The following is a 23,757-nucleotide window of genomic DNA, read 5'->3' as shown; positions in this document are numbered from 1 at the left end:
ACAATCGTAAGTTAGAAGGTTCAAAACTTTAAATTCAAATTCTAGAATAATTTTATGTTCTTATGAGATGCACAAGTTTAATTTTTTTAAAACTCAAATGCATAAGTTACAAGTAAATAAAAAATAACATGATCAATGAAGAATTAGTATTCATCACACAATTATAGATTAAAGTCAAGCATTAATGCTAGTATAGTATTCAACTTATTTTATACCCTTGTTATATAACATACTCTAGGCAATAAGATAAAGATGCACCCTATCACATTTCCTTAAAAAAAAACAATCAAAAGTTTACCAATTCTTCGAAGCTTCTCATAACACTAATTGCTTGTTCAAGAGAAAACTAGACTATATTCTAATGCTTACCCTTTGAAGAAAATGACATTGTTTGTACATCCAATTCGAGAAGATAAGTTGCAAACCCTCAACACCATAGAAAACATCTAGAAATTGCACCACACCAAAATCTTGTAGATTCCATATGCCATTGTTGTGTAGTTCTAATACGTAGAAATGAATTTCACTAATTTAACTTATTCTTATAACGTGATTTTCTCAATAGTACTCTAGTCTACATTCTCATCTACTTTCTTGAAGAAAGTACACACTATAGTAGCAATATACCTTAATATAGTCAAACAAACACCACTTTTTAGTCCCTGCCTTATAGAAGGCAGAGAACTAATGTTTTTGTTTGACCCCCCTACCTATTTCTTTATTTTCCAAGAAACATCATATCCTAAGGTTTTTAGATTATATATTTTTAATTTCATTTATCAAAACAAAAGAAATTTTTCTAATTGGATCAGGGTTATTTTCCTGAGGTTTAATTCTATTTTCCACTACCAAAAAATATTTTAAAAAGTGAAAAGACAACCATACATTAATTACACTGACTCCCCACATCAGCATTGATAAAAAATAATGCACTGCTATGCCTTTTTTTATTACGGAAAAGTAATTGTTTGGTAATTTATTGCTTTGATAACGTTTACTCATGACTTCCTTGGCCACAATAAAAAGTGTGCTTTTTTTTTTTTTCATTTGCTTTCATGGCGCACCTTTGTCAATTACTATAGTTTAAGCAACAAATTATTTATGGGGTGATTTTTTATTTGTTTTGTATAGGATTTGATTTGTAAAAGATAATTGAATTGATTTTACTTTTTATTTGTTGGGTTTGAAAAGTTTTATTTCTTTATTGTTTTGGAACTTCTGCTAATTGCACAAGTTCAACTAATAATATGATATTAATTAATATATATCATTCAACACTATATATTTTGTTTAAATATTTTATTAAATATTTTTATATTAAAAAATATTCTAATTTGTGACTAAACATGTATGAATGTAAACTTATTTTAACCAATATTTTTACATTCATATTCTATGAATGCCATTTTTAACACTTTGGAATTAAAAGTACAAGTAATATTATAATTTCTAATATAACAAGGGCTCTGGTAGAGCCTAAGTCCCTGCCTTTTGTTTCATTGTAGCAAAAACAGTTTATGAGATGCAATGAAAAGAACTTATTTAAACAAGCAGTATGCTATTTCTAAAATAAATACATTAACATCAAAATCAAAATCAAAATCAAAATGACAATACTAAATTACAGAAATCTGTTCATATTACACTTTTTATTCAAAAACTGTAAAGAAGACAGTCACAACAGATAATGTTTATAGTAGAAAAATTATAAAATATGAATGGAATAAAGGAAACTTTGTTTATTGTTATTTGGAAAAAAATAAAACCAGTTTGAGGCAGCTTGATATAAAAAGAGGCTTGCCGAATGCAAGCCAAAATTTTGGGTCGTTTTTCCTGTTTTGCTTGAAGTTATACATAGGAGTTTTATTGTAAAACTTTTAAGTTTTAAAACCCAAACTTTTCGAAAGAGTTATCAGATCGAGGACTGAGGAAATGTTGGTTTCTGGCATTTTTTGTAATTGGAAATATTGAAGTTTATGTAGGTTTCATTTCCTCGGCGTTGAATACAATCAAGACACCAAAAAACGTCCTGGCTTGGAGCGAATCCATTGAGACATAGAGAATAGTAAATGCAAGGGAAAAAATGCCTCTGAATTAACCCATTCACTCCCCATCTTTAACACCTACTTTATAATCTTAAAAAATGAAAAAAAATTTAAAACTGAGAAAGCAATTTTCGAAAACTGAAAGATTTTTCAAACATCAATTTTGCAAAATGGTAAAAAAATGAAAAGATCTCTAAAACTTCAGTTGCAGATTTCTTACTGTTGTTCTCTCTTCGCATAACTCGCGTATCGGCTTTCAATGCAGAGGGAAAATACAGTCTTCAGCAAAACGAAAGTTTTGGAAAATCCAAATATCTCACAAAGCTTAAACTGCCATTTCTTACAACGAAAAAATATATACACTATATCCTACAGTCGGTGGCCTTAAATTAATCATTGTTTCATGCTTTCTGACATGCCATAAATCCGTCTCTATCCTTTAGTAATGGCAACAATCAATGTCTTTTAATACCTACGGAGGAAATTTATTTCAATTTTAAAATTTGAAAAGGCCTGAAAACCCCACTAATTTCTATTTAGTCCAATCATAAAATAGGAATAGCTACATCATAATTCTTTTTTTAAATATTTCGTCTCCAAACATTATACTATGACATTGTCCAAGTCACAAAGAAATAAATTAGGGACTAAAATGGGTTCACCGAAAACATTAATCCCTGCCTTAAAAAGACAAGGACTAACAAATTATTTTCAAAAGTCAAAATGTAATATATATAATTTTACTTCAAATTGTTTCTAATTTGTTTTCATTTCGTGAAAAAATTATTAAGAAATGAATCTTCTAATCTCTTTTCAATTTTTTCAAGAGTAACTCTACAATTGATGTTATGATGTCAAAGTGAGGGACTGCTGGTTGCAACGAGCTCTTGTTTCTATATGAAAACTCTGAAACAAACAATATTTATCAACTCTTTTATATCTTCTAGAAAGATTGTAAATGAGAGAAAAACTCTTATTTACTTGATGAGAGTACAAATCCTGATTGACCTTCCAAAATTCCAAATATCCTAGTTAATCTCTACTTCTACTTGTTTTTCTTTCTATGCTTACCGTCGAGGTATATGTAGTCATTGGAACCCTAATTCGTTCTTTTCAGCTAGTTAGGAAACCCAAACCCTAGCTCGCTCGCTCTGTCGCATCTGCGTTATGGGCACCAAACTACTATTCTTACCTGTGCCGCGCAGCTTGTTTTTCAAAACCCTAACCCGTTTTTGCTCTAATTTCTCAATTCTCGCAGACAGCAGTAATGCCGCTTCACAAAATCTCTTTATGCACTTCGTTACCGCCAGATTTAACATTTCTTCAGCCGACGCTGCAAAAATGGTGAAAAAGATACCTTCGCTTGGGCGACTCAAAACCCTGGTTAATGTTGAAGAGGTCGTGTTCGTACTCAAAAGATCCGGTTGCAGTGAACATCAAATCGCAAGCATGATCAGATCTCAGCCCTCGCTTTTGCTGAGAAGTGCGGACAGACTGCTGGAGCCAAAGCTTCAACTCCTAAAAGAATTTGGCGTGGGGGGCGAAAACCTAACCAAAATTGCAACCTGGTTGCCGCGGATCTTGACGGCTAAGCTGGAGTTCCTTCGCTCCAACCTTGAGCTTCTCAAGACTATTTTCCCCACACAGGATTTGCTGATCAGAGTAATTAGGAATAGCCGCCATATTTACAACAGGAGCCTGCAGGAAACCTTGAAAACCTCGGTTGTCTTTTGGGATGATTTTGGATTCCATGGAACAGAGCTCACCATGTTTTTTTTGATAAATCCCTGGGTTATGATGCGCACTTCTCTCTCGTCTGGGCAACTTGATCTCATTCGCAGGATTGACATTCCCAAGGAAAGTAATATGTACAAACGCGTTGTGAGCGCAGTGGCGTTGTGCCGCATTGAAGTGTTAGAGGCTAGGATTCACAATCTCCAGCGATTCAGCCTTTCGCCTGAAGAAGTCCTGCAAGTAGTTAGGGCTTTCCCTAAAGTCCTCGAATTGTCCGAGGAAAACATCAACAAAAAGATGGACTTTATACTTAACCACATGGAACTCTCTGTAGACTTTCTGGTAAAGCATCCGGTCATGTTTACAATGAGTTTGGATAAGGTAATGAGGCCCAGGTTTTTAGTTTGCCAAAATATGACAGTACTGAACGCAGGGGAGAAGATAAATCCTACACGACTTTTTAGCAGTTTGAGATTGCCAAAGGCCAAGTTTATTGCCCGGATCATACGAGGGCACCCTGAATCAGCTACTCTGCAAACTGTTTATGAAAATGCCATTGTTAATGTCTCAAAAAAGGTTTGAGATGAAGAGATTTTAAGTTTCTTAGCATTTGATGTTTCTGACCCTGTTCTTCCCTAGAACACCTTGCTTCATTTGTTTCCCTGATGCACGAATTACTGACCCTGCTTTCGGATTGTAATTGCTTTTCATTCCAGGTATGCTTATAAGTTCTCAGGTTTCTAACATGACCATAGGGATTGCTTTCATTGAATGCTAAGTTATTTGTAAGTTTTTAATATGTTGAAGATACAGATGCATTTTGAATCCCCGTTGTTTTTCTTAGCTACTTCACTTTCATGCCATGTCTAATATGCAGGACTATTGCAGCACCATTGATCTTATGCTCATTTTACATTTTGACAAATCTTTGGTACGATTTATTTGATCTTACAGATGCTCTGTTTATATTATAATACTAATCAATGTCTGATTATGATTTTTTTCGTAATCATTGCGTGGGTATCACAGTATTATATATTTTTTGTTTTAAAAAAATGCAAATTATAAAAAGAAAATTACAACTGTAAAAATTGTTTACTACAGAAGTTAGCAGCTAGGAATTTTAATTTCCAGGATTCAAGTAGTTAGATGATCAAAAGTATTTGTACAAACAATTTTAGAAAATTATATAAATAGTATTAGTTATTTATGTTTTTCACATTTTTCACAATTTGAAATGAGTGAGTATGAGTGCCTCTAAAATCAATTATACGTGTTTTGTATCAAAGGTTTGAATCATCTATCAATTTATCACTTAGATAACAAATAGAAATTCCTTGAAACTTGATGATGGATCAATGAGATGATAAGTAGGAGGTATTTTCATGATAAGTAGCGATTCACGTGAGTCCATCTCTCATGAGAATAAATGAAACACTTAGCACTCATTGGATCTAGGTGATGATCAATGAGAGATAAGCAATGAAAATTCTCTCAGAGATGAACTTGACGATCAATTCGAGATAAAGAATGAATTGTTGTCAACTTGATGGATCAACTAGAGCTAATAGATGACTAATTTTAGTAATTTTTCCTTTTCTAAAATTGTCTATTTAAATTTTAACCTCAATAATACTTTTAGCAAAATATGTCAAACTTGGTAGGACTTATTAAATGTAGCAGATTTCTTTAGTGTCATATTAAATGTAGCAAATTTCTTTAGTGTCATACCAACTTGTCTTTTGAAGAAGGTTGTTCTATTGGTAGTCTAATTTTTGAACAATTATTATTAAGCTTTGTTCTTAGTTCTTTTAGATCCATTTTTAGCATACTTCACTTTTGGCTTAGGTTTTTTTTACTGCCTAATAGTGCTCTAGATATTTTATGATTTCGGTCATAGTTTCTAAGATAAGGAAAAACGCTAGTTTATAATATCAAAAGTATAAGAAATACTTTATGAACAAATATTTTAAAGATGAGATATTATTTAAAATGTACATATAAGATTTAAATGCTCATAGTTTTGTATTGTATTCAAAATGTCAATGATGCTTGTCTAATTGTTGATTTGAATGATCCATTTAGATCCAAAAAGTAGGCAATGGAAACCTATATTAAATGTCCACATTACCATGTTCTTCTAATGAAGGTTATACAAGGAAATTATTTGGTGTCTTCAATATTTAAGTATAAGATCTCATAGATTACAACATAATTTATGGGAATGGGTGTGATAATCTTTTTCATGACCTCCTAGAAATACTATATTTTTCAATTCCCTCTTATACTAATAGTTTTAGAACATGTAATGTAATTGTTATGAATGATAGACATAAGGACATTTATGAATCAAATAACAAATAATAAAAACAATACATCTAAGATACATGTCATTTATATGCAATTTACATATAAATATTTTTCCATGAAGGAGATGACTCAAACAAATAATATAGGTTATTATTTGTGCACAATAAATAGTTTAGCTTATACTTAAATGTTTAATAAAATCAAGTCTCGAAGCAAAAAATGTTTCAAGTGCAATATACTAATGGAGTTCAACAAGGTCAAAGAGGTTCAAATGAATATATATATATATGATAAAACCATGATAATGGATAAGAAACTTCTATTAAAAGCCCTTCATTATAAAAATGTAATGCAAATTGCCTTGTGTGAAATTTTTCAATTTTGGTTGCCTTGTATTTAATAAATAAACAAATATTGATTCAAGATACATACATACAAAGTTGTCATGACACAAGTTTGTATGTCTCAAGGCAATCTTCTTAAGATCTAATATATAATATTTTTAGTTTTAATAATTATTTTCTAACTTTTAGATACCATACAATCTTTTCAAAAGTAAATATTTTTGTTGGACAAACATCAAAATTTAGGAAAAAACATTGGTTTGCTTCCTTTGAAATATAATATTGATTTGGATATATAAATGAAAACCATATAGTAAAAATATATTTTGAAAGCTTTGTCTATTCCCTATGTACCTCCTTTTAATATATATTTATATGTATGGGTATTCACCTTTTGTTTAATAAAAATAAAAATGTATTGGTATCTAATTATATAGACCAAATTATTATTCCCTCTCACTTAGTGAAACTTTGCCTCTCCTCAATGTTGCCTAACCACATTGTCTCTCCCAACATTTTACCACGCTAGTATGAATAAATATGTAGAAGATGGATCACTAGTTCTTGTTAGGGCAGCAAGTCATAACATTTGCATGATTGGTTCTTGATCTTAGCTCCACTTCGTTCCTCCCCACACAACATGCAAATAGGGTTTGAATATTATGATGGTTTGAAATAAGAGCATGATCTTTCTTTGGCTTTGGTTTTGGGGGATTTAGATGTCCTATATTTGTGTATGGGTGCCATTAAGGACATTGATCAACAAATTCGTGTCTAAATCAATATTTTCAAGGACAATACTACTAACATTTCATTAAGGCACAGTAAAATATGTCAGAGCCAACCAATGAACTGTGATAAAAATAGCTTTCAAATACAGATAGTATTTTTCTCTAGCACATTTTTCCTCTTCATTCCTAAGTGAGCTCAACCCAACAGTGTGATGTTCCCCCTTTAAAGAAACTAGACGTATATGTCGTCAAAACACTTAGCTTACTATGTAACTTTGGTACTCTTGGCTTGGTTGTTGATGCGATCCTTCTAGTTAGAACACTCTAAGGAGAAAATCAAAGAAGTTAATCTTATTTTTATAGTGAATTCAATTTTACACTAAAGAAAGTGAAATAATAGACAAAAATCATAGGTTAATAATCACCCCCTTGGGCCAAAAATGAGGTTTTGCAAACGTAGGTTGGGCATGAGTTGATTCATGTAGATCCTAGAGTGCTTGATATGTTTTTGCCATGTTTGGAAATAAGACTTTAAGCACTTGTAATGAAAGGACCTAATTTTAAGGCCACTAAGACCTAAAGGCCTAATAGAATGCCTTAGGCTTAGGGGTTGAATAATGGCCAACTTAATTGGTTAGGTACGAGTTTGATGTTTTAATGCAATTATAGGCTACTAAGGTAGGTTAGTAGGTATTTGAGTCACTTAATGTGACAAGTGCGAAAAATCACAATTTTGCAACAAAAAGTGCAAAAGTTGAATTGCAAAAATGTTGGTAGGTTAGTAGGTGTTTGAGTCACTTAATGTGACAAGTGCGAAAAATCACAATTTTGCAACAAAAAGTGCAAAAGTTGAATTGCAAAAATGTTGCTTAACACTTAAAACTTTTCAAAATTGTTGTCCAATGGTTGGAATATTGTTGGAGTTGGTTGTGCTTGGTCAAGAAGGGATTAAAATGTCTCCATGATCAATTAACAAGATTATTGAAGTTGAAATGAATAAATAAACTGTTCTTGCAATTTTGTGAGTGTGTTTTTACTATTTTTCTCTTTGTTTATGGTGTTGTATAGACTGGTTTGGATTGGGAGGACCTTGAATTGAACATGATCAGATTTATCCATGTCTTACCTTGTAAATGTAGTTGGTTTGAAGGTTTGAAGTGCAATAGTTAGTGAGATGCATTGATTTGAAGTTATACTAGTCCTACAACTGTCATTACCTAGGGTTTTGAAGGGAAAATGGCAAAATTTTGACTTTTATACCAACTCAACAATTTAATCTTTCATATTATTCACTCAGTAACAACATTAAACATCATAATACAAAATGATTTTATCTTTGCATCGAATTGATAACTTAATATACTTCACTGCTCCTCAATATATTGAGTATCAGAGTTATCTTCCAGTTTATATATAGAGTCACAACAATACACATAAAACTTGAAAATCAACTTGCAACACAAAAGCACTCACACATTTTGACACAAGTATTTTTAATGTGGAAACATTTTAAAGGGAAAAACCACCTGGGATTGGCAACCCAAATATTTTCACTCTTCTGAAGTGAATTCTGTTAGGAGCCTAACCTATAAAAGGTTATATCCACATCATTATGTGTGACCTTGTTAGAGGGTTTTCACCAAAGATCATCTAGACCTTATCACTCCTTGATATTTCTAAAGAGTGACCTGCTTTAAAGGACAAACTAAACATCACTATTGAATGCTACTATATAGGATTTCACAAGACTGTTAGGTTCACCTAGTTAAAGGATTTATCTGTTATAATGATTAAAATGCAAGAGTGATGTGATTTGTTAGGTTTAACAATACCTTGCTTGTTCATATTTCTGTTTCACTCTTCCTTGGTTGATCCACACACTCACTTAACACTTCCTCTCGCTTGATCTTCACAATGTAGCTCACCCGGTTCCCCTTCCACCTTCTTCTTTCCTTCTTTTGGCCTCTAAATTAATCAACAATGATCAATAGTAATGAACATCATGCTCATCCCTTAAATAGAAAACTTTTGGCCTTGACAAAAAAATTCATCCTTTGATTTTGCTAGTTAATTGTAATTATAGATGTTCATTAAGCTTAGATTCATTGAATCTAGGTGCTCGATTAATACCTATTTACCTTGAACTTTGGGCTCACTCTAAAAATAGAAAATCTTATTCATTAGATATTCTATGAATTTCTCTAGTCGTTGATCTTGTAATTGAATTTTTATTTATCTTCAAATTTCTTGAACATTCTTCATTTTCATCAAGAGTCAACCTCAGACCTCATCTTCTTGAAATAATTATTTCTTCCATGCTCGGTTAATGCTACACTCGTTTAACACAAGAATTACTCAATTAACACTAAACTTCATCACTTATTCATAGATGCTCGATAACAACTATAGTAGCTCAATTATTATTGTGTTCCTTCATTCATTGTCTGAATTGTCTTGCATATACATGACTCCATAACTTCATATAGAACAATCAAATCAACATTAACTGTTACAATCCAACTCATTTGAGAGCCCACTAAATACCACACTCTTAGCAACACTTAGTTCATCATATTTTCTTCAAATCCTCTTCATCAATAAAATGATATGACCTAAGTGAAATAGCATAATGTCTTACCAACTAAGGTTTGACATCACAATTGATATGACTCTTTCACAAATAACTAACAACATTATCAGTTGGAGTTAACAATCTCCCCCTTTGGCATTGATGGCAATACATCAACATAGGATTTTACTTTGCATAACATTACCTCATAAGATAATCAAGCATATGCATTGACAAAAACATAGCTCTTCAACTCTTTGACTTCATTCTGGTTCCCTGTCATCTTCATGATCTCTTTGTCAAGTTCACTTTATCAAGTTCTTCTTGGTCTGCAACAATATACCCCCCTTTGGATATGCTTTGTTGTTCAACAACATCTTTAACAACTTCATACGTTCGCTTCTTATCTTAGTTTCTTTTGATATCAATACTTCTTTATTCATTTCATCTTCTTTAGTCATATTTTCCACCTAATTAGTTCTTCTACCATTTGATACTACTCTCCCCTTTATTTGGTCATCTCCCCCTTTGACAACAATGTCAAAGGTAACTATAAGTTCCAATAATAAACTCATAAAATTGTGTAGTTATACCTTGTACCTTGCATCTATACTTTACATATGTTTCATTATAGTCACTTTCACAACTTTAGAACCACTCATAAACTATGAACACTTGCATCAACTCCACAAAGATATCAACATTTATACATGAATTAATGCAGCTTGTATCCTTTCTTAGTGAATCTTAGATAGGGGAAGCACCCCTAGTTTACCTCATAGATACTCAAAAACATCTTTAGCTAATGGCTTTGTAAATATATCTGCAATTTTCTCCTTAGACTTCACATACTCTAGTCTCATTTGTTTCTCTTGTACTTGCTCTCTCAAGTAGTGATACTTGATAGATATATGCTTGGTTTTTGTGTGTAGCACAAGATTCTTTGATATATTGTTGTCACTTGTGTTATCACAATTGATAGTAATAGGCTCGATCACTTCTTCTTGCACTCCTTCCAACAATTGCTTAATCCAAATAATATTAGAATAATTAACTACAATAGTGACATACTTAGCTTTAGCTGTAGATTGTAATATGTGGCCTTGTTTCTTACTCAACCATGTAATCTATCTCTCTCCTAAAAAGAAAGCTCCACCACTAGTTCTTTTTTTGTCATTAACATTTCTAGCTCAACCTACATTAGTATAAACTCTAAATTCAAAATCACCTTCTTGTGTGTACCACAATCCATATTCTTCTATGCCTTTTAGGCATCTAAATATTCTCTTCACTATAGTCATATGTGTTTCCTTAGGATTAGAGGAAAATCTTACAACTATTGCAATTGCATGCACAATATCAGGTATACTTTGCACAATGTACTATAACATGCCAATCATTGATCTATCTAGTGTCTCATACACTTTAGCACTATAGTCCTCCTTTGATAATTTACAACCAATAACCATAGGTAAGTCAACTGCTTTTGACTCATGGATGCCAAATTTCTTCAAGATATTCTTAATATTCTTAGATAGAGTCACATATATGTCACCTTTTCTTTGATGAACTTGTAAGCCAACAAAAAATTTGATCTCACCAAATATAGACATTTCAAACTCTTTGCTCATATGATCAACAAATTATTTTCATAGTAAGTCATTCCCATCAAATATAATGCCATTAACAAACATTTTAGCAATTAAAACTTTTATCATCTTCACTCTTCAAATACAAGCTATTGTATTCAAATTTTCTAACAAAACCAATCTTGATCAAATAAGAATGTAACCTATCACACTAAGCTCTTGGTTCTTGTTTCAATCCATACAATGCTTTGTTCATATTTGATGAAGACACAAGCCACAACCAAAATGAATGCAACAAGGGAAAAGGGGAATATTATTATTAGAAAAATATGCTACTACATTCAGTACATGTAAACAAACCCAAATACATGCCCTATGGGCTTACAATGGTCAGATCTTGGAGAAAAATCCTCCTCACAATACCTTCTCTCAAACTCCACCAAGAACTGCCTTTACAATGTTAGAAATGTTCTTAAATAAACCCTACTTAGGTTTAGGGTTAGGAATACATTCTAGAATATGCCATTTGGAATCCACTGCCAAAATAGAAGGTTCTAGAAATCATGTTAGAAGCTGGTGCAAAATTAGAAGAATTCAAAAATGGTAGTCCAACTTCCGAGAAGCATAACTTTTGATCTAGGACTCCGATTGACAAACTATATACGTTTCTGGAAAGCTCTCAAAGTGCTCTATAGCCCAATAGAGAGATTTGATCATCCCCCATTTTTTGGGCCCATATGAGGTCATTTAATGCCTCAAATATGACTCAGAAGCACTCTTAAAAGGTCTCCTAGCAACTTAAAACTATAATAACTTTCAAACCGTAAAGCCTTTTGACCTAATTCTTTCTCTGGAGTGTTTTAAATTACAAATATAATCATCCCTCCAAATTACACCCTCTAACTAATCATAATTATGGTTCAATTACAAAATAACCCATTTTTTGCATTGACACGTATCCCAAGGTGCTCAAAAACTCTAACTCAGAAAACCAATAGTGGAATTATGAGAGTTGGAATCTTTATTTGACCTATATGGGTATCCAAAAATGAAAACACTTTAAACAGAAACTAACACTAAGCATATTTTTGGGTGATATAGGATTGCCCTTACAACATTGGATGCTCCTGCATCAGACACCTAGGGTAGATTGAAAAGTGACCCTGTCACTTTATAGCTGGTAGAGAAAAACCCAAATGGGCAACCTCCTTTATGGATATCCAAGTTGAGTCTTCTATTGGTTGTCCTTTCCACTTCACCAAGTATTCTTCATACTACCTATTTCTGATACTCCGACCCACACAACTATCTAGAATATCTTCAATCTCTTCCTTCACCGAAGTAGGAATTGGACATGGCTCCAGCATCAAATCCTCATCTGAACCATCATCATGATATTCTGTTAAGTCTGCAATATTGAAGATAGGAGAAATGTGAATCTCATATGGCAACTCCACCTCATATGCATTTCCTAAGTCATGCTTCTTCAAAATTTTGTAGGGACCAAATTTCTTCATCTTCAGCTTGTTGTGGGTACCCACTGGAAAGCATTCCTTCCTTAAGTATACCATAACTAGATCCCCTACTTGGAACTCTTTATGTCTCCTCTTTTGATTTTCCCTAGCCTTATACCATTGGTTCATCTTGGTAATATGTACATGTACCTCCTCATTTAGATTCTTGACATGTTCAGCAAATTCTTCTGCCTCAACACTTGTCCTCTCCCCTTGCTCCATCTTTCTCAACTCTGGTGCAGTTCTTGGACTATTCCCATACACAATTTGGAATGGTGATCTACCAGTACTCCTATTTACATAATTATTGTAAGAAAATTCTACTTGTGGTAGAATTAGATCCCATCCCTTGGGCTTATCTCCCACTAAACACTTTAGAAAATTGCCTAGACTTCTATTCGCCACTTTTATTTGTTGGTCAGTTTTTGAATGATGCATAGAACTGAACTTCAATTCCATCCTCAACTTCTTTTGCAAAGTCCTCCAGAAATACCCCACAAATTTAGTATCTCTGTCATAAACAATAATCTTTGGGAGACCATGTAGTCTCACCGCTTCTCTAAAAAACAAATCTGCAATATGTACTGCATCATGAGTCTTGTGGCATGGAATGAAATGCGCCATCTTGGAGAACCTATCAACCACCACAAATACTGAGTCATTACCCCTTTGTGTCCTCAACAATTCAAGAATAAAATCCATACTTATGTCCTCCCAAGGCTTTGATGGAACAAGCAATGGCTAATAAAGTCCAGTATTGTGACTAAATCCTTTGGCTACTTGACATACTTGACAACTTTGCACAAAATTCTTCACATCCTATGACAATTGAGGTGAAAAATAATATTCTCTAATAATGGCAATAGTCTTATCCCAACCAAGGTGTCCTTCCATTCCTCCACTGTGTTTCTCCTTGATCAAGTTCTCCCTCATAGAACTCCTTTGAATACATAATTGATGGTCCTTGAACAACATACCATCCTAAATCAAATAATCTAGCCACCTGGTCTTGTCTAGAGTAACAGGTTCTTTACAAGCCTTCCATGCTTCATCAAAATTAGGATTCTCAGGGTACAAATTCTTGAGTTCATCAAACCCAACCACTTCAACCTGCATCACTGTTAGCAACAATTATCTCCTACTCAATGCATCTTCTACCCTATTAGACCTGCCACTTCTATGTTTCAACACAAGTGTATAGCTTTGCATGAACTCTACCCATTTCAAATGTCTCTGATTCAATTTACCCTAGCTATTTAGGTACTGCAATGCCGAATGATCAGTATACAAGACAAATTATTTTGACAATAAATAATGTCTCCATTTCTTTAAGGCTTGAACTATTGCATAGAACTCCTAACCATAAACATGATACTTCTTCTTTGTATCATTCAAATTTTCACTAAAATAGGCAATAGGCTTACCTTCTTGGATCAATACATCAACACTAGCATCGCAATCCACCTAGAACACTTTATTGAAATTAGGAAGTGCCAACACAGGTTGCTCTGTCACCTTCTTCTTCAACAATTTAAAACTCCTTGTAGCTTTTGTAGTCCACTTGAACTCTCTTCTATCCCCCCTCATTGTTTCAGTCAGGGGTGCACATATGCCGCTGAAATTTCTAATGAACCTCTTGTAAAACAAGCTAGACCATGGAATAACCTCACCTCAATAGCAGACCTTGGAGTAGGCCATTCCAAGATGGTCTTTACCTTCTTTGGATCCATTTTGAGACCCTTAACTGATACAACAAACCCCAAATAGACTAACTCCTTTTTGACGAAGCTACATTTCTTCAAATTAATCAACAATTTTTCTTTCCTAAACCTTTCAAGGACACTATGAATGTGCAATAAATGTTCCTTCAAAGACTTGCTAAAAATTAAAATATCATTTAGATAGACAATAACAAATTTTCCCAAGAATTTCTTAGTACCTCATTCATAAGCCACATGAAGGTGCTTGGCACGTTGGTCAGTCCAAAGGGCATGACTAACCACTCATATAGACCCTCCTTGGTCTTGAATGCAATCTTCCACTCATCTCTCTCCTGTATCCATATCTGGTGATAGCCACTCTTGAGATCTATCTTTTTGAAGTACTGAGCTCCACTCAAATAGTCCATAAGATCATCCATTCTTAGCAAAGGGAAATGATACTTGATGGTTATTCTATTTATAGCCTAAGAGTCTATACACATTCTCCACTCTCCATCCTTCTTTGGTGCCAATACTATAGGTACTGTACATGGACTCAAGCTCTCCCAAATCAAACCTTTCCTCAATAGCTCTTGAACTTGTATGTTTAGCTCCTCAGTTTTAGTAGGATTCATCCTATGAGTAACCTTGTTAGGAAAACTAGCTCCAAAGATAAAATCTATTTGATGACTAATTTTCCTTACTGGTGGCAACCCTTCTGGAACATTATTAGAGATGACATCTTCGTACTCACTTAATAGGCCTGAAACTTCAAATGGAATTTCACTACTTCCTTTCTTATCTTTTCTAGGAATTAAAGCATAACACATATGTTGATGTTTCATGCCATCCAAAATTTTTCTTCCATCAACAAGACATACCCTAGCACTATTGCATACCTTTTCACCTTCCTTTATCAAGGGCTTCAGTTTGTGGAAAACTCCATCCTTTGTTAGAGAGTATGTATTTGCATGACCATAATGTATAACATGCATATCAAACTGCCATGACCTTCCTAACAATAAATGGCAGACATCCATTGGAATGATGTCACAGAGAACCTCATCATGGTAACTCCCAATCTTGAACTTTACTAGACATTGTTCACTAACTAGAACCTTATGATCATCCTTCACCCAAGCAATCCAATAGGGTTGGGGGTGTTTCTCCCTCTTGAGCTTTAGCTTTGAAACCATCTCTTTTGACACCAAGTTGTCAGTGCTTCCACCATCAACAATCACATCACAAAATTTACCCTCAGACTTGCACCTAGTATGAAACAAACTCCTCCTTTGTCAAGGTTTAGTCTTACCACTTAGTAAGACCCTACCATTTACTAGAACCTCTCCTCTTTTTGCCTCCTCTGAATGTGATGACTATGCATCCTCATTGGCATGAGCAACCCTTGCTTGCCCATTAGCTCTCCTATCTGTCCTTCCTTGGCATTGAGGGCATTCAAAGGCATAATGACCTTCTTCATTGCAATGAAAACAGGTACCACAAAAGCTTTCTCTTCTGGAACCTTGTCCATGTCCTCTACCTCTTCCTTTCTGATCTCCAAAGTTTTGATCATGGGAGTGGTTGAAACCCTCGTTCCTTTGGTTTCAGCTAGTACCCACATCTTCCTTTTTCCTTTGGTTCTCATTTCGACCTCCAAATGACCTACCACCACCCTTCCTCCTTGACTGCGCCCTCTTTCCTTTCCATCAAACCTTTTGTTTAGCTTCTCCTCAACTCGCAAGGCAAGCTGGTATGCCTCTTTAATGGTAGTCATTCTAGCTAGATTTAACTCCTCCTAAATGCTAGGTCTTAACCCACTAAGATAATGGGAAACCTTCTCCTTATTTGCTTCGACATGCCCTACCCTAATAAGAACTTGGTAAAATTCCTCTGTATATTCCTGGGCAGATTTTTCCACTTGCTTTAACTCTTGCATTTTCTTGAACAAATCAAGCTCATAATCAACATGATTGAACTACTTCTTTAGTTTGTCCACCATACGATCCCATCTTGTGATTTTCTCCTTTCCACTTCTATTTCTTTCTAGCTGAACCTCTTGCTACTAGATTTTGGCATGGCCTTTCATTTTGGTCTTTGCAAACTTAACCCTATCTGGGTCCCTGATATCCTCATACTCAAAATATTTTTCTAGTTCATTGATCCAGTCGATCAACTCATTCGAGTTTAGACTTCCTAAAAAAATACCCATGTCAATTTTAGGTTTTTTTCCAAGCTTAGAAATGACCCTAAAAATTCTCTCCTCTACTTAGTAATAACTTCTCCATCTCCTTCCCCTTCTAGCCCTTTCTTCATTATCTTCCTCACTTTCATCACTTGCGGCAACATTCATCCCTCTACGGATCTCCTCCTGCAATGCTTGAATTTGTCTCTAGAGGGCTCTAACCTCAGAAGTAATAACTTCAGCCCTTCCACCATGCTGCCTTCGTGGAGGCATCTTCTTGTCTCAAACCCACAACCACACAGTCCTAGTACAAACTGCCTCATAGTCGATGCTCTATCTACACACTCAGGAAACCTTCTCTGATACCACTTGATGAAGACACAAGCCACAACCAGAATGAATGTAATAGGGGAAAACGGGAATATTATTATCAATAAAATATGCTACTACATTAAGTACATTTAAACAGAGCAAAATACATGCCCTATGGGCTTACAATGGTCAGATCCTAGAGAAAAATCCTCCTCACATTACCTTCTCTCAAACTCTACCAAGAACTGCCTCTACAATGTCAGAAATATTCTTAAATAAACCCCAATTAGGTTTAGGGTTAGGAATACATTCTAGAATATTCCATTTGGAATCCACTGCCAAAATAGAAGGTTCTATAAATCACGTTAGAAGTCGGTGTAAAATTAGAAGAATCCAAAAATGGTAGTCCAACTTCCGGGAGGCATAACTTTTGATTTAAGACTCTGATTGACCAACCATTTACATTTTTAGAAAGCTCTTGAAGTTTGTTATATCCCTATGGAGGAAATTTTCTTGTCCCCCATTTTTTGGGCCTGTACGAGGTCATTTAATGCCTTAAATCTGACTTAGAAGCACTCTTAGAAGGTCTCCATGAAACTTAAAATTGCAATAAATTTCAAACCTTAAAGCCTTTTGACCTGATTCTTTTTTTGAAGTGTTTTAAATTATAAATATAATCATCCCTTAAAATTACACCCTCTAACTCATCATAATTATGGCTTAATTACAAAATAACCCATGTTTTGCATTGAAACGTATCCCAAAGTGCTCAAAAACTCTTAACCCAAAAAACCAATAGTGGAATTGAGAGTTGGAATCTTTATTTGACCCAAATGGGTATCTAGAAATGAGAACACTTTAAACATAAACTAACACTAAGCATATTTTTGGGTGATACAGGATTGCCCTTACACCACCGAATATTCCTGTATCAATATTACATACCAGATGCCTTTGACTCGGTTCCACAAAACTTTAGGTTGTTCAATGTATACCTTGTCCTCCAAAATTCCATTTAGAACTGCAACATTAATATCCATTTGATATACTTTGAATTTATTGTAAGATGAATAAGACAACAATGTTCTAACTCCTTCCCATCTAGCTACAGGTGCAAAGGTCTCACCATAATCAATTCCTGCTTCTTGGGCATAACATTTACAAACAATTTGGCTTTTTTCTCCACACATTCTCCTTTCTCATTCAATTTGTTCTTTCAAATTCATTATGTTCCAATTACATTCTTGTCTTTAGTTTTGGGTGCAAGTGTCCATGTATTGTTCTTCTCAATCTGATCTATCTCTCTATCTATTGCATTGATCCAGTCATCATTATCAAGTGCATCCTTTACAGTTCTATGCGCAAATTCAACAATCAAACATGTATTACTCTTCAACTTACTTCATGTCATGATTCCAACACTCTTATCTCCAATGATTTGATTTTTTAAATGATTGCTTCTCATAGTCTTTTCTATGGTAGGTTCATATCTATGATCTCCAAAATTATCTTCGCTCTAGTGGGGCTCAACAATATGCTTGGGTTGTTTTGTCTATGGCTTGGGTAATGTAGGTTGTTTCTTGGGAGCTCTTTGTTGTTGGTCGGTGTACCATTGTAATGACTTTCTTTCATGCTTAGGTACAGTAAAAGGTCCATCTTCATAGACAAATACAAACTTGTAATCATCTACTTCCTTGTTTCTCTTCTTAGCATTCTTTTCTACAAATTCATCAATTCTCACATTTGCACTTTCACTCATAGTGTCGGTCACCTTATTCAAACATTTGTAAGTGCAAGGTAGGAAAATGGAAGAAAACCAACCCTACATAAATGAAAGGGAGAGAACCAAGATCCACCCCTTTCGATTAGATTTGATTGATACAAAAGGAAGTATCAATACAAAACCTAATGGACAAAAGAGTGAGTAACTCAAATTTACTTCCCTCTCATCCTCACCCTAAGAGGATTTAGGTAAAATATATAAATAAATTAATGCTGAAATAAAAATAGAAAGGAGAAGATAATACCTTATAGAAAACAAACCTAAGAATTTTTTGTCGGATGATGTAAAAAGTTTTTGTAACCTAAGATCTAGATTAAAATTTGTGTGGCAAACAAAACCCATAAATCTTTTAGAGATCTATTTGGGGGAAAATTGAATCTTTATGGACTAAATGAAATCTCAAGGGTGCAATGTGCCCTTAATGATGGTGTGCGGTGCCAATTTTAGCTTTGCAGTTCTGTAAAAAGCCAAAAAGGGTATCTAAATCCGTAACATGTTCTTCAAGTTGAGATTTGAAACCTACAAAATGAAGGGATTGTTATTTTGTTGTTGGCGATGGTGGGGGGGGGGGGGGGGGGGGGCGCTTTCTCAGCCAAACCCCATCTTAGGAGTTAACCTTGAATTTAAATAATTGAAATAGAATGCTAGAAAGTAGTAGTGATTGTAGAAGTTGTGAAAACCAACTTCATAGATCACCAAGAACACCTACATGCAAATAATCTATGCTGAAGTGAAACCAGAGAAGGAAAAAGAACAGCTTGAAAATCTCAACGGTGTGAGAGAAAAATGTATTCCAAGATTATGAAAACAAAAAATACAAGAGTTCAACCTTAAAGGTGAACGAAACCTTAAGGCCTAAGAAAGCTAGGTTACACATTAATAATTAATACAAGAATTAATTATTAATGCACCTAAGAGAAAGCTTAAGCACTAAAGAGTAATAACTTAACTAATTAAATCAAAAAGATTTAAGTAGTAAGAAAGCAAAATATTACTCTGACACCCCCCTTAAGCTAAGAAAAGGGGAAACACTAACCTAGCACAACTATGAAAACAAGAAATGGGTCCTAGCAATAAGGCCTAATTAGGTACCCAATACAAGGAAATCTCTATAAATCAGAGACAAGGAGAAAAACCAATGGGAAAAAATCCTCTCTAAAAAGAGATGAAAAAAACAACCAAAAGAAAAGGCTTAGGAGACTCTCAAAACTATAAGTACAACTAGGCCCCCACATGGGAGAGAAAAGATAAACCAAAGCCCCCCCAAAATGATGGAGCCCCTGTAGAAAAGAGTGAACCAATGGAACTCCAATGCGAAAGAAACAAGGGCACAGAACATAGAAACCCCTGAATGACTAGAAGGCCAAATTGATGCTCAAAGGAGAAAACATGAGGATCCTAAAAGGGAATCCCCAATGCATGTGTGCTAACACTATCATGAAGGAGGAGATGAATGTCCTCTGTGGAATCCTCAACAAGTGCACTTGGAGGCTCAATGAGTAGAGCTGGAGGGTCAAGTAGAGCTAAAGAAGAATCTTTTTGAAGAGAAAAGACCTCAATTGGATGTGGTGTGGTACTCAAAATAGGGATATCTAGAAAAATACAAAGGTTCAAGTGTCCTAATTGCACCACATGATGCTCTTGCAAAAGAAAATAGTTGTGCTTCGATAGTGGAGATGGTGGACCAAAGTGCGAGAAGGTTTAGAGATGGGTGGTATGATCTATTGTCCCTACAATAAGAAGGCCTCCTATTGCACTATCCCGAATGAAGACTGAATTTGCAGTGAACTCAACTATCTTAACTGATCCATTGCATGTAATCTAGTAAATTGAGAGAAGGTTTGTAGAAAGAGATGGAACATACAATACATCATTGAACATGCCACCTTGAAAGCCAATTGAACCTTATGCATAGACTATTAGGGAAATGTTATTCCCCATGAGAATATGAGGAATGGGAGAAGCCTCAATAGTGGAGAAGACCCCTTGAGAAGATGCCATATGGTGAGAAACACCTGAATCCAATATCCAAGGGACCTAGGAAGGGAATGCAATGGATGCCTATAATGCATGACCCTATCCAAAATTTGGTGTAGATGTTGAAGATGTTGAAGATGAATGAAAAGAAGACCATTGTGCTGTAGAAGAGGATGGAGAGGAAACAGTGCTCTTCTGAAGAAGAGCTTACAAATCTGCAATCTATTGCTCATAGCCATCAAGTCTCTTCTAAAAACAATTTGACTCATCATGAAGTCCCTTCCAACAATAAGAACATGTAGGAGTCTCAGTCTTCTTTTTCTCTTTCTTAGAAGAAGATGAAGGATTAGTAGAGTGCTGAGAAGAGGAATTTGATATCTGCTTCATCTTCGGATTCTGTGTATTTTGATGTGACTTGGCAAGCAATGCTTGTGACTATGAACCTATAAGTGAATCCATCTAAGTGATCTTGGATTGCTCATGAGTTAACCAGTCATAGAATGTCTCAAAAGAGGGCATAACATGTCATGCACCTAGAGCATCCATAGTGGAGTAGAAGGTAGAAGTGAAAATTTGATAAGGACCTTGAAGCTTTTAGAGTATAAAAAAGATACACTCATCATCTAACTTTGTCTTTCCAAAAACTTGTAAAATAGATCGAAGAGACTTGAATTTCATCAAGAAGTCCTCAATGTTGGTAAATGACTCAAGAACCAAGGAGGTGAACTCTGCATCTATCTATAGAATCCTGAACTGATTCATTGTGGCAAACAAAGTGCAAAACTTGTCCCACATAGCCCTCGGTGTGGCCAAACCATCCAGGTGAAATAATAACCCATTTGAAATATTCATTGTAATAAGGCCCATTGTCTCATCTATCTTATTGCGCTGCATAAGAACCTCATAAGACCTCTATAGAACTGGCTGAGCTGCATCAAGGCATGACCATAACGTCTTTGCCATAAGAAATCTAGTCATCTGTCCTTTCCAAGTATGGTAGTTGTGAGATGTAAGGCAAACAACAAAAGAGTATGCCATTGAGAGAAGAAGACAGAAGTAGAAGGGTCATTTTTGAATTAAATGAAAGAAATGAAAATGCACCCCCACAATGTATAAATCTATCCCTTGTAAACCAAAGAACCAACTAAGGAAAGCACAAAAAATGAGAAGAAAACTTGGACGCTAGATGCAGAGAGGGAGGAAATAGAAGTCTCTGCTTCAATGCCAAAAATAGAAGCTCAAAAGGCCTTCTAACAAAATGAAACCTACATCATTGTCTCCATCTCAGAACCAGCTTTTTGGAACTTCTTTTAGATCGAAAAAAGACCTCCGTATGCTCAAGTTATGGCCAAAAAATGAACTGCACTTCCAAAATTAAGTTCTTTGGAAAATTATAGGCGTGGGAAAAAATTTGACTGCCATATGGTTGTCAACTGGTTGTCTGCCGAAAAAAAATCCAGTCGCCAAAAAATGACGTCGGCCTCTAGAAAATGATGTCAATAGGTGCAAAATCTTGGTGGTTGGAATGTGATGTCAGCAGTTAACAAGGTAATGTTACTTGTTGGAAAAGTGATGTCACTATGTCGGCAGCGGCCAAGCACAGGCCAGGTTCCTGGCAGGGTGCAAGGCTCAGTATGGGTGGCGTGCTAATGGCGTCGGGGTGGCATCCTAGTGGCCATTGGGCAGAATGGTTTAAAAGGCTATTTTAGTTGATTTTAAAATTTTTTTGTCATTTTCCATGACTGTATGACCCTCGAGAGGCCAAATTTTTTTTTGAGGCTACAGTGGCCGAAATTCACAAATTTTATATGAATTTCGATTATACTAGGCCTTTTGAGTTTGATGGAAGCATCCGTTTTTGCCCAAAGTGCACCAAAAAAAGGTGCCTCCTCCATATTGAAGAAAAAAACCTCAAAAAAGCTAGGGTTTCTATCTTTGAATCGCGGTATCAAGATCTCCAAACCAAGCAGTAGCAGGGACACTTTGATACCATGTAAAAGTTATGAAAACCAACTTCATAGATTTCCAAAAACTCCTGCATGCAAATAAGCTGTGATGAAGTGAAACCAAAGAAGGAAAAAGTAGGGCTTGGAAATCTCAATGGTGTGAGAGAAAAATGTATTCCAAGATTATGAAAACCAAAAATATAAGAGTTCAACCTTGAAGGTGATCAAAACCCTAAAGCCTAAGAAAGCTAGGTTGCACATTAATAATTAATATAAGAATTAATTATTAATGCACCTAAGAGAAAGCTTAAGCACTAAAGAGTAATAACTTAACTAATTAAATAAAAAAGATTTAAGTAGTAAGAAAGCAAAATATTACTCTAACAGTGATATATGTAACATGAAGTAATATAAATCTATGAATATGCTCTTGAATTTAGAATGTAATCAAGTACGTTGATGCAATAGCTTTGACTCAACTTCAAAATGCTAAAAAGGAAATCAAAGGAAAACCAAGACCTTCTTAAATGTATGTCTTAAAATCTGTCTTTGTAGATCTTGAAGGATGGATTTAGAAGATGCAACGAAAGATCTTCAACATATGAAGGGAGTTCTTGAATGTTGAAAATGCAATAAAAGATTCAAAATAAACTCTTTCAATAGCTTGAATGCATAAATCTTTGATCTTTGATGGAAAGATTTCCTGAATGTCTTGAATGCTTGAAGAACACTTGAGAGTTTGGATGCTTGAATTCTTACTTGTGAATTAATTTTATTGTAGATGAGAAATAGAAGGGTTTATAGAGAGCTCAGAATCAACTAACTCCTACATGCCAACAAACCTAGAATTTTTCACCCTAAACATTCCAAAACATGAGACCCAAGATATAGCCTCATCAAGGGTGCACTATGCCCCTAATGATCAAGTGCACAAACCTCCCAAAATAGGTCCTAGATCCAAAAACCTAGTCCAAATTCTGAGGAGACCCCATCTCAGTGCAAGGAGTAGATTCCAGGTGGA

The 23,757-nt window shown here is 34.8% G+C and overlaps 1 protein-coding gene across 1 annotated transcript; it reads left to right on the top strand.

The window, feature by feature from the left end:
- The first annotated feature begins 3,079 nt into the window (after window positions 1-3,079).
- Window positions 3,080-4,604, top strand: LOC149566120 (transcription termination factor MTERF8, chloroplastic-like). Its single transcript, XM_089819552.1, has one exon. It carries the CDS (start codon window positions 3,213-3,215, stop codon window positions 4,359-4,361), a length of 1,149 nt encoding a protein of 382 aa, XP_089675678.1. The 5' UTR covers window positions 3,080-3,212; the 3' UTR covers window positions 4,362-4,604.
- Window positions 4,605-23,757: the final 19,153 nt, after the last annotated feature.

This window comes from Cupressus sempervirens, chromosome 3 (assembly GCF_028749045.1).
Source record: "Cupressus sempervirens isolate cs-2001-9-10 chromosome 3, ASM2874904v1, whole genome shotgun sequence".
In the NCBI taxonomy this organism is placed as follows: domain Eukaryota; kingdom Viridiplantae; phylum Streptophyta; class Pinopsida; order Cupressales; family Cupressaceae; genus Cupressus; species Cupressus sempervirens.
This window is presented reverse-complemented; position numbering and strand designations above follow the sequence as displayed.

Excerpts from the sequence above, each read along its gene's own strand:
- LOC149566120 (XM_089819552.1), top strand. The coding sequence starts at position 3,213 with ATGGGCACCAAACTACTATTCTTACCTGTGCCGCGCAGCTTGTTTTTC.